At 38.8% G+C, this 12,085-nt stretch overlaps 2 protein-coding genes across 2 annotated transcripts; both read right to left on the bottom strand.

Annotated features, from left to right (window-relative positions):
• Window positions 1-5,500, bottom strand: LOC137956219 (uncharacterized). The gene is made up of 2 exons (XM_068803605.1): window positions 5,222-5,500; window positions 1-2,775 (listed from the first exon to the last, which is right to left on the bottom strand). The coding sequence occupies exons 1-2, from the start codon at window positions 5,226-5,228 to the stop codon at window positions 671-673; spliced, it is 2,112 nt and encodes a 703-aa protein (XP_068659706.1). The 5' UTR covers window positions 5,229-5,500; the 3' UTR covers window positions 1-670.
• Window positions 5,501-7,069: 1,569 nt separating this feature from the next.
• LOC137957112 (uncharacterized) lies at window positions 7,070-11,368 on the bottom strand. The gene is made up of 2 exons (XM_068804830.1): window positions 11,227-11,368; window positions 7,070-9,826 (listed from the first exon to the last, which is right to left on the bottom strand). The coding sequence occupies exon 2, from the start codon at window positions 9,730-9,732 to the stop codon at window positions 7,747-7,749; it is 1,986 nt and encodes a 661-aa protein (XP_068660931.1). The 5' UTR covers window positions 9,733-9,826; window positions 11,227-11,368; the 3' UTR covers window positions 7,070-7,746.
• Window positions 11,369-12,085: the final 717 nt, after the last annotated feature.

The following is a 12,085-nucleotide window of genomic DNA, read 5'->3' on the forward strand; positions in this document are numbered from 1 at the left end:
TTGATCGGAAGCATAATTTACAACCAAAAACATCAATAGTAATTAGTAACAATAATTGCAATTAGGATTGGAACACTGACAATAAAACCGATCAAACAGTATAAATTTTCAAAAGAGGTGACCTGCAAGAATCCCATCAATAGACTCCCTTAACATCTGAAATAGCCGTCCCACTGGAGGAAACCATCATGTGTTTTTGTGGGATTCTATAAACCAGGAATCTCCCATTAAAATCTCCCAAAAACAGTATCATGCCGCCCAGAGAGCACGAAGAACTACTACATGGCTGAAGGACTCATTTGACTTTGTACAAGCTTCTGAACTGGTCCAATCGATCACCTTCTGAATCCAAAGAATGCCTGAACAGGTTCATACAAAAAAAGGCTGCACAACCAAAAGCTCACAAAAGATCCTGATCCTTTGATTTTACCTTCACGGATGATATGAAAATTATCCGCACAAGATTACCCACTAGCCAGCTTATTTCTCCACAGGTCAGTTCAAAGCACAGAATTTTTTTGAAAGCCTGATTAAGAAGAATTCCAACTTTGAGAACCATTTGAAGATCTGATCAGACCTTTAGGCATTTGAGGGAGGAGAACAAAAAGGCCATCACTCCCGTCAGCATTACTGCCTGAGATGCAAAAATTTATGCACTCATAAAGAATCACTAGCCAGAAGGACCTACATCCTTCCCATGATCCTCACAGTTAATAGTTGTCCTCAACCTCTTCAACCATATATCGTAATCCAATGGGTAAGGCGTTCCACAGAGACTATCTACATAATCAGCAAAAGCTTTAAGCACAGCTGAAATCTCACCAAGCTTTTGTTGGATCAACCTTTTCGACCAAACAGTCACTCTCCATTCCAAAGCTCCCTCTACCGAGTCCAAATCAGGCACAGTCCCTCCACATGCAAAATACAGTAAATAAATTAGACTCTCTGCATCCGAAGCTGAGCACAACTTACCTTCCTGAAGAGCATAAGATGAAGAAAAGAGAAGATTCATGGTTGGCCGGTCCCTGTCTTCCAAGATGGCATGACCCCATCCTATAAGGACATAACAAGGATTCTTCACCCCTAATGTGACATGGATAACATTTTCGGGTCGGATATCACCATGCCGTATCCCAGCAGATGCAGCCACTGAAAGGGCAGATAGGCAATCATGGAAGCACCTTAGAGCCTCATCATGGTCAAATCTTCCATTTCTTAACATATCTGCCAGGAATTTTCCAACAGGGTAGGTAACAAGAATGGGGGTCCCACACCATGGGTGGTCACAGTTTTCAAAAGCACTAGGCTTCCGGCATTGACCTGGGTGCATTATCCTGCTTGAAGCAACCAGCTGTGGGAGATACTTACTAGAAATTTCTCTTTGTTTCATCACGTTCAATACTTTAGTCTGCCTCTGAACCTGATACCATAAGCTCATATCCTCCCAAGCTGGTTCAATTTGAGAAGGTGGAGAACCAACATACAGTAATAAGGCATTTCCTCGTGCTTCCACAGATGTGGCACTGTATGTTGGGAGCTCCCCATTACTCAAAATTTCATTGATCTCAAAACCCTTTGGTCTATCTGAATCCTCCAACCACAAAACAGATCCTACCTCCAGTGTAGGCATCACTTCTGATTCAATTTTGACAGATTCCTCCTGAACTTCGACTATTTCAGGGGAAAAGCTCCTCTGTTGGAACCGGAAAAACCCATTTCCATTTACTCGAGTATCCACCAATTGCTTCTCAGATCTTCGATTTTGGAGACGAGTAGCATGATCTGAAGCTAAATCTTCAACTGATAGCTTTGGAAACCCAGAATACTGAGCAACACAATGGAAGGTTGCCAGAAGGGCCTGAAGCGCACCAATATCTCCCCAGTTTGCATTCCCAAGTTTGTTCCAGATTCGATCCACTGGTGTAATGGAAATTTTTGAATGGTATTTAATCCATTCTGCAGCACAGTCATACACATTAGTCACATCTAGGTTCAGCTTGCTCACATCTCCTTCAACTTTCACAACCCCGCCATACTGAGAATCAACAAGAAGCACAAAGACACAATTGGAATTATGGAGAACATTAGCTTTGCTAAGGCTTCTAGACAATAGTATACGAACAGCAAAAAACAGGGCTTGCCCCATAACAGAAAGAGAAGGCCGGCGATCACTCTCTAAAGACTGTGTACCTACATCTGGTCTTAACAGTGCTAGTTCTAGTATCTGATCCCACTTTGCATGTGAGTGACGACCTTTATTTATCATGATGGCTGTGGCACAAAGGCCTCCAAGCTTCCCACTTGCAATTGCTTTCTCGGCTGGATAGAATTTTGAACCTGCCCCTGCACCGTATAGACACGCAATTGAGAAAGGCATGGACTCATCCTGACCCCAAAAGGTGTCCCACAAACCCTTGGCACTAGCATGTAGAAAATCCTCAATTGCAAGATAAGCGCTTGCTTCAACAGAATCCGATGTTGAAGCATAAACAGCACTTGGCATTCTAATAAGCTGTCGAAAAGTAACTCCTTCTAAGGCATAATCAAATTTTTGAAGTTCTGTCAGCTCAAAAGGCACATCAAAGGCAGGTTTTCTACTTGCCGAGTTATCTGGTACATCTGAAAACCAATCTTGAAGCTTATCCGCTAGCATTTCACTGTCCATAAATTTCCTGAAGAACTCTTTACGCCCTGAAGAAATGTGAGGCCTAACTCCAGATGAGATGCTAGATCTTTTTGGCCCAGATTCCACTGATACACGATCTGGTGACCCACCTGTGAAAATGGAGATGCATCAGTGGTGGATAAAAGCTTCTAAATTTGTATTACAACCTTAGAAGCTCTAGATATGATAGAAGCAAAAAAGTACATGTGCTAACAGAAGAAAAACTTAATGAGAGATATAGGGACTTCAGGAGGCATATCTACATCCAAACAAAAAAAAAAAAAAACAAAATTAGAATAGGATTCAAAACCTAGCTCAGGTTTCAGTTTCAAAAGATGTACCATAAAGCAAATATATTCCCAGCAGGGTTCTCATATACAAGAAAGTTTTATTAGACAAAGACTTCCTCCTTTTGTTCTCTCCTACCTCTCCATTTGCCTGTATCTTTCTTTACCTTGCTCAAATATCCCACAGTTTATGGGGTCTTAAATAAGATGTCCATCCATTCAGCTTCACCAATTGTTCATTGAATGTAGCATCTACTTCTTAAAACTCATAAGTCGGTATGATTTGTCTAACAATTCGTTTTTGCCCTTCATATGATCTATCTACTTACAAAGCAGTCAGTTTTTTTTTCTTTTTTTGGCAGTAGTCAATGATAAAGCAAAATGAGAAGAAAAAAAATTGTACAGATGAGGGAGATGGATTGTAATAGTTTGAATGAAGATAATTACCAAAAAGTATGTTTCATATATAATGTGTGACAAATCAAATGGAATTGACTTGAGGGGCTCAAGAATACATCATAGCATCTCAGTTTTGTTTCACTTTTCAAAATGTTCAACAGTTCAATAAAGTTTTACATATTTACCTGAATAAAATGATAGCTCCAAAGTTAGAATGACTCAGTCTGAGAAGATTTAGGATTAGTGCTTCTTAGCTAATTTTTCTACTGTTTCACACAAACAATATGTTCCTTCTTCTGAGTTGCCTTCATCTACATTCTTGTATCTAGACATTTTGGTAACTAATACATATCACAAGGCTTGATGTTTTATATGTAGAATCTGCACTTGGGAGTAGATGAGCATTAAGCATAACAAAGCTTTTATAACTTAACTTTGGTCCTGGAAACACAGCAGATGAAACACATACTAAATACCATGTCTTACAGAAACAGACGAGAAGATAATAAATTAGAAATATCATCGTTTTTCATTTTCAAGAAGAAAAAATCTGAAAATCTGACATCTGCACCTAAAGGTAGGAAAGGAAGAGAGAGAGAGAGAGAGAGAGGTATGATAACCTACAACATATCCCTAAAAGATAATAGTCTGAGTTATCAATCAAATCTAACCTACCTAACCACCGATGAAACCATTAGAAAGGTCCAAAACCCAACTCAGAATTTATGTAGGAAAACTATCTAGCTGATGCATAAACTTCAGAAGCAGCAGAAAGGAACACAAGTTCTTGAACAAAAAAAAAAAGATATATAACAAAAAAAATCAACTTTAATATTTAGATTTTTGTACAGCCATTGGCTAGGGGAAAAGACTGAAGCACCAAAAGCAAGTAAACAGGATGCAACAACTGAATGAACCGATACAGTAGCTTATGACACTCTACATCGCAATTTTGCACAATTATAGTAATCTCTATCTCTACATTGAAAAATGAAACGAACGTGTTTAAAATTCGAGCGATGAAGTAATAATAACCATCATGAAATTGTAAAAATGAAAAAGGAAAGACTATAAAGAAACCTGGAGGAAAATCAACAACAAGACAAAGTGAAAAAGACACTTAGCAGTGTGTAAATTGCACCAGAACTAGCTTTCAGACATCAACTTCCAAAATCTAAACAATAGTTTCGACTCCATCTTCGGAAGGAAATGAACCTCAAAATTTCGAAAAATCACTGACAGCAAAAGGAAAATGACAGAAAAGATTAAATTAAAGCATAAAAACTTCATAAAAAAAGTCCACAAAGGCTCCAATTAAAGTTTTATCTACCAAATTACCACCATAGTTTCCAAAACCATACGCGAAATGTCGAGTATAAAAACATCAAAACTCATAATATTTTATGTTCTTGAAATTTCTATAATGTCCGGTGGCTGAAGAAAAAAATAAACAAATTTATTCAAAAAATTAACTGAAGCAAAGTTCTTTTTCAGGTTATTCTATGTCAGACGAAAGAAATATTTTAGTCAGATCACAAATACAAAAAAGTCTCAGAGCATCTTAGCAAATTCATTAACCAAGTGAAAATAAACACAGTCAAACATCTCACCGCCAATAAATACCAACAAGCACAAAAAGAGCAAGAGAAACCTCCTCCACAAAACAGAAAGATAAACAATTCGAAGGAGATTAATAAAAATAGAATTCGGAGCAAAAAAGGACCAAATTGCGATCCAATCCAAAAAAAAATCCCTCATAACTACAACCACCCATATAAACTCGAAAAAAAAAAAGCTCCAGGCATCTCGTAACTGATTTGACAGTAGTCTTCTTCGGAGAGGAGAGTAACAAGCGAATCAGAGAAAGTACCTTCCATCTGAGCAAGGGTCGTTCAATTCTTTTCAGAATTTCACTGGGAAATTAAGATCGTCCCCCAAGAATACAACATTCCTCTCCTGAGAAATCTTCACTGCTTTCGAAGAAAACTCTCTTTTAAACTTTTTCTTCAGTTTTTTTTTTTTTTTTTTGGTTTTCTCTCGTTTTCCCCAGACGAGTCCACTGCTGACGAGTCTTCATCTCAATGACTCGCCATTTATAAATTTTCGGCGATTTTATAAACCACAAAGATTTTTTTCCGTCAGAAGCGCGTTAGAGTCTTCTTCTTTAGGTTTTGACTTTTAAAGTATATAGAGTGATCTTTAAGGTAAGGCCCAAGCGCCCTAAAAAAGAAATAGAGAATTGGGGTGAATTATTCTCTTGGGCAACCGTGACAAAAAAAAAAAGAGCATGGACCCCATCATGGACTCGATGACCTTTTCAACAGCGTGGGCTGGGTCCACACCCATGAGAGGCCAGAGAAGATACCCAGACAGCCTTCAGTCACACTCCTAGAAATCAAACCGTGAACCTGATTTCTGAGGTACCACGTGTCAATCATAGAGGATGCCCAAATGGGTCACCGAGATGTCACCTAATGAATAGACATGATGGAAGTTCAAAATGCATAATTTCCCTCGAAACGGTTATGATGTACCATCACCAACCATGCTGGGATGTGAACTGTAATGGACCATGACTGCGTGAGCATTGCTGGGCCATCATCAGTTGTGGGGGTTGAGCTCAATTCTCTCAGACCTGAGGGATATCTTCTGCTCTCACCGTCTTCGTCTGAAGCTTCTCTACTGCTCAAGGATTGGCGATATTTTTTAATCTCGAAATTGATCCAAACCCTTCCTTTTGCAATTGCACCAATTAAATCGGATCCTGCCACTGGTACGACCACTAACTCTTGGATTATCCTCATCTATCGGTTTAGTCGAATTTATCTTTTTCACATCTCCGTGGTGTAATTTGGATTTCGGACTGGATTTTTTTTCATTTCAAGTCTTCAACATCGATCATCATAATAATCTTCAAAATACCCGTTTCGTGATATCATCCCTTCAGGATAAAATATAAATTCTATTTCTAAATTGGGAAAGCAGAAGAATTTTCCTTGAAGGATTTTTACCTCTCATATTGATCTTTGTTTTACTGAGTCAATATTCTTGTTCTCTCTGTTTCACTTAGCTGAGTAAACTGTTATTTAGGAGGATTCTTGCTTCAGAAATCTCTTTTTCTTCAACTATAGCATCAGTCCAAATGGTAGTTAAAAGTTATCTTCCCATTTCTATTTCAATTATTTACTATGAAGTGAAGTCGGAAGACGGTTTAAGAGACAGATGTTTGACAAATCTTCTGTTTGAAGGCGGCAGCATCAACCCCACAAAGGCAAACCTCCTATGAATATGAACAGTATTCTCAACCGAGAAAGCCCCATGCAAGCAAGCATTCACCCACATTTAGGTTAAAAAAAAAAAAGGTCAAGCAAACCATAAAATTATTGAAAACATAATTTAGGTCGAAGCATTAGAAGAACTATGAAAATAAGGACCAGACCTGGAAGTTGCTCAATTCACCAGCCATGTCCTAAAACAGACCCAAAAAGGCAAAAGATGATAGAAAGGCAGACCATATTTAAAGCACATAAAAAACTTTAACACCGGCAACACAACACAGTAATTCCAGAGTCCAAAAAGTCACCAAAATAAACCAGGTCGAGTACAGGTAATGTTGGTTCGCTTCCAACTTTGCAATGGAAAATTCGGTCAAAACTGGATATCATCTGCTATGGGGCTAAAGCCAGTGTAAAAATCTAAATGCACAACCTTCGCAAGCAAAACCCAAAAACTATCCCTCTCTTAACAATGACCAGCTTCAGCTCCGTAGCACAGACTCACTAATTTAGTGCATATGTTCTCTAAAAGAAAAAACTAGTACATGGGCATCAAACGACCATGAAATGACCAGAGAGATGATAATGATAAAGAAAGTAGACTATGGTAATACTAATATTCAACTACATGCTGTCTCAATAAATACTGGAGACCTACAATAGATGGATCATAAATGTTGCTGTCAAAATTTTCCTATATATGTGAAAACCAATATAAACTAAAACAACAAAGACAGAGGTAAAATCAACTGCCAGTAGCATCAACTTCATATATGTCTGAAATATCTGAATATCTGGCTTTTCTCAAGAGCAGTTCAACCTCCTTGTACAAAAATTAAAGCAGGTCAGCTAGATTCTCACCCTTTGTCGCTCCAACAGCTCTCAAAACAGAGTGAAAAAACGGTTCTCCAACTACCAAACCAACAGTAAAAGATGTATAGGAATGAATAAACATCTTTAGCAGAGAGAAGCTCTTCAACCATCTTGTCGCCTTTATTTTCTCATAAATTCGCAACAAAGCAGTGAGGTAGGCTTTCCTGTGATACTAGACGACTCCATCTGCAGAATCAAAATTTTCATCCATTGTAAGGCATAACTCTTTTTGTTTTTGTGAATCCAACTAATTACTCGCAGTTTTCTTGCTCCTGAAATTCTCCTTCAATGCAGCAAACTTCTTCTTGCACTGATTCACAGTCTTTCCAGGAACTGCAGCAGCAACTCGTTCCCACCGCTGATTGGTTTCCTTTGGAAAAGCTTTAAGAGCCTGAATGAGTGCCTTCTCTTGAGTAGCTGACCAAACGTCTTGATCCCCACTTGAAGAAACCCCATTTAGAATGGGATGAGCAGTAGAATCTTGCTGTCTCCCACTGCACTGAGTCCCTCCCTGTCTAGGAGACTCGCCTGTAGCACCAGTAGCACCTACAGGCGCAGGTGAACCTTCTAGTTCTTCTCTTGTAGTGAGAGGAGATGCAATAGAATGTGCTGGCTTCCGCTTCTCAAGAAAAGAGTCAAAAGCTTTTGCAGAATCAGGCTTCTGAAGAAGAACAGTTTTTGTAGCTTTTAGAATCTCCTCCACTGATCTTCCTGTACCAATGTACTCAGAAATCACTTCCCACCTACGAGATGTTCCCTTTGGATATTTCTGCATGCCTTTCCTTAACAACTCTATCTCTTCTTGGTTCCACAGTTTCTCTTTCTTCTCATAGCTGCCCAACACGTTGCTGGGCTTGATTTCACTAGCAACCCCGTTTCCTAATTTTGAATCCAAAGACCCATTGTGATGCAGCTCTTTCTCTTCCGATGTGTCATCAGGCTTTCCCTCTCTGACTGCCTCTTTCAACAATTGTGCCCTATCATTACCATCCTTACTTTCCATCTTATCACATAAAGTCTTTAGTTGCACAAGTTCAAGTTTCATACACAGACTCTCTACATCACTATCTGAAAGATCAAGCAAGTTCTTGGATGTAATTGGCCCTGAAAGGTTTCGTAATCGGGTCCTTTCTTTGCGCACCAGCTTTTTCTCTTTCTCCTTCTGCCTCTTTTGGTTGAGAGCTGCTTCAGCTGCAAGCCTTTCTTCCTCCTCCTTCCTACGTTTCTCCTCTTCAGCAGCCCTAGCAGCTTCGTCTTCCTGCAATTTCTTGGCTAAATACTTGGCTTCCTTTTTCCGCTGCTTTTCAGCTTTCTCCTCTTCCTTCCTCTTAAGAATTCGAGGATCCCTCTTGTATGCATTGTCGACAAGGGTTCGTACACGAACATATTCTTCTTTCCTTGCCTTTTCCCTAAGTTTGGCATTCTGCCTCTCCATCCATCTCTTATGATCACGAGATTCAGCCTGCTCTACGTCAAATTCATCTGCATGTGGAAATTCTCTCCAGCTCTTGAAGTTGTACCAGAAATTGTAAAAGCTGTCAACTTCCTCCACGGGGGTATTATCTTCACCAAGTGACGGGACAGGTTGCTTCACAGACCACCGCCCATTTCTCATAAAAGCAGGGCCAAAAACCTTAAAGAAGTCCTGCGGAGCACAGTCAGTGGGAATTTCATCATCAAACTCATCAGTTGAGTCATAAATCCTTCTCTTCACAGGGTCAATAAGAACCTCGTATGCTTCTTGAATGGCTTTGAAATGGTTCTCTATCTCATCCCGCTTCTCTTGTTTAGTCTCTTCTGTTTCCACAGTGAGAAGAAGGGCAGCTTGTTTGTCAGGGTGATGTCTCAGTGCAGTTTCACGATAGCTTTTTTTAATCTGTTCCTCGGTAGCCAAAAACCTCAAATGGCCAAGTCCCAATAATGCATAATGGTCCTGCTGAGTGCCACCAGAGGTTGACTTTTTTTTCCCTTTCGTGCTATAAGAATCTGAAGACGTAGAATAGGCCTGACCCTTACCATCTGAGACACTATGATCATCTCCCTCCGTATCTTCTTCTGTCTCCTCTTCTGAGAAACCACAGAGCTTAAGTATAGCATTGTGAAAAGACTGACCTGCTGGTTCAAAATTTTGAGCCTTCACAGGTAAACAGTTTGATGAAACATAGACTGCTTGGCCTTCTATAAGCTCTGCTGAATAGGAAATTAGAGGGAAGTTCTTTTTAATAGCCATCATACTTCCAGAAGAATGATCGGACTACCCTGAATATTGGTGCCAGTGGCAAGTCCCAAACTTGCTACTTTTAAAACAGGCCCTCTGACTCTCCTAGCTGCAACCATAAGAAACTAGATTCAGAAAATAGTACTAAAAAAATCACCTTAATTATGTACATGTGAATTAGACATCTCTCGTCTATTTTGAGCAACTTAATCCAAATTCATAGAATGCATGGAAGGCAATGACACAGCAAAGGATTTTCCAACCAGGGGGGAGGAGGGTCATCCACATCTCCTATGTAATCACAATTGTAGAGTAACAATAAAACAAATGCCAACTCAAAAAAAATAAAATTATAAACAGCAATAAAACATGTTAGTCATGCATTCATTGAAAGATTGGAGAAAACTAACATCCCAAGTGAAAACAGAACTCTAAATGTCTCCATATACATTTCCTGTCATAGTAAAAATTCAAAAGAAACTTGCATGCCAAAAATGAGCATTCTAAGAGAGAATGATGTTAGGCATTGTAGTCATGAGAAGGAGAGAAATAAAAGCAATGCCTCGCACCATACATCCTCGAGATGTTGATGATGTTAGTTACAGAAAAAAACAAATGCTCAATTGATGAACAAAAAGTACCATGAAGATCCTCTAAATGAACAGGGCAGAAAATCTAAACATATTCAATCCCATGAACATGCAACTCATACAAGAATCCAAACAACTATCCGTAGTAATAATCAAGATATAGAAAATTAACATAAGAGAAGATGGCAAAAGTAAAAGCCTGTCCCAATCCTTACTTCGATGAACATCATTAGAAGAAGAAGAAGAAGAAAAAGAAGAAGAAATAAACCACCGGGGAAATCTATTGACTCAGATAAGGCAAGCTACAACCAACTAACAACAATAGAACTGAAAAAAGAATGCTAAAAATATTAAATTTTTGCACCAGACATGTGCAACCCGCTGATGTGCCCAATAAAAGCAACATCAGTTTTACACTTCAGATTGGTGCTTAAATTGGCTCACAGCTACTGCAGTCTGCAGTGAAGAAATCTAGCTAAAATAACATAGCTCATGCTGAACAACCCATAAAACAGGTAAATACGGAACTCTAGTCGTCAGTTTTCACAACTGACATTACGGTCGTGGTAAAGATAGTTAAGCAAACAACACAAGCTAAACACAGATAGCCAACAAGAGAACCACCTCGACACCCAAAAACAACGGAAACCAATGAGAAAACAAAACCCTAGGTCCCTTTTCTAACCCAATTGATCGTTAAAGTGAAAGGAAATCAACACAAACAAAATCCCATGAGGTGAGTAAGTTACCGGCATCATATCAGTAGAAAAAACAATAATGAACAGAACGTGATACCGACTTTCAGAAGCATCAAATTCAATCGGGGAAAAAAAAAAGTCCTGTGCTTCGGAAAACTACGAGCGAGCTCATTCTGGGAGCCGAAACAAATGAAACTAGCTAGAGATTAGGATTAACTTGCCAGTAATTGAGGAGAAGCAGCTAGGTAACTGTTGTAAGGAAATGCTGCCTGAGAACAAAACGCAAGCAGAGAAGCGGCCAGAGATGGGTGGAGAAAGGATCAGAGGAGAGACCGAGAGACTGAAAAGGGTTTTTGCGTATTTCTCTGCGATGGGCGGAACACCTTTTCGTGTGGGACTAAACTTTGGAGCCCCGCAGCACGTGAGACCGGACTCATCCTCGTTCCATCCATGTCTCCACAAATATATGTATTTTCAGAAATTTTAGACTGCTATTTTCAGAAAAATTCACTTTGAGCCGCATTTAGAATGCCATTTTCAAAAAATTTAGAATCCAAATATGTTCATGAGCCGCTTTTCCATGAGTTTCATCTCAATAATACACTTTGAACCTGATCCATTATCATGAACTTCCTTTCTATTTATTTTAGTTTTGTTGAATTCAGGTCCATTGATTTTTCTATAAAAGGCATTATTAGGATTTTATTTGAATATTTTTTGGAAATGTGTAACCTAAGAAAATCATTTATAGCTTTTGCTAGGATATAAATTTCCAACCAAGGGCATTAACGAGCCTAAATATTACTCGTGACATTATAAAAATTGAATCTTATGCTTTTAACATAATAACAAACTTAATGTTGCCTCTATAGGAATATATTGTGGGTAAATAACTAAAATGAAGTTGCATGAATTCTTACTCTCTACATCAAACTTAAGCATATAAATTGTCACAAAAATTTCAGAAACTCTCTTGCCCAAGGCCTTATAAATATATTTTGATTAATAGGTCAAACATATAGAATCACTATTATTCAATTGATCATTTCATTACATATAACGTGACAATCAACTTCTACA

Source organism: Aristolochia californica, unplaced genomic scaffold (assembly GCF_029961685.1).
Source record: "Aristolochia californica isolate CCGP_79_NKW_82.1479 unplaced genomic scaffold, dmAriCali1.0.hap1 SCAF_2, whole genome shotgun sequence".
NCBI classification, from domain to species: domain Eukaryota; kingdom Viridiplantae; phylum Streptophyta; class Magnoliopsida; order Piperales; family Aristolochiaceae; genus Aristolochia; species Aristolochia californica.

Coding starts and splice junctions, on each gene's coding strand:
- LOC137957112 (XM_068804830.1), bottom strand. CDS start 9,732: ATGATGGCTATTAAAAAGAACTTCCCTCTAATTTCCTATTCAGCAGAG.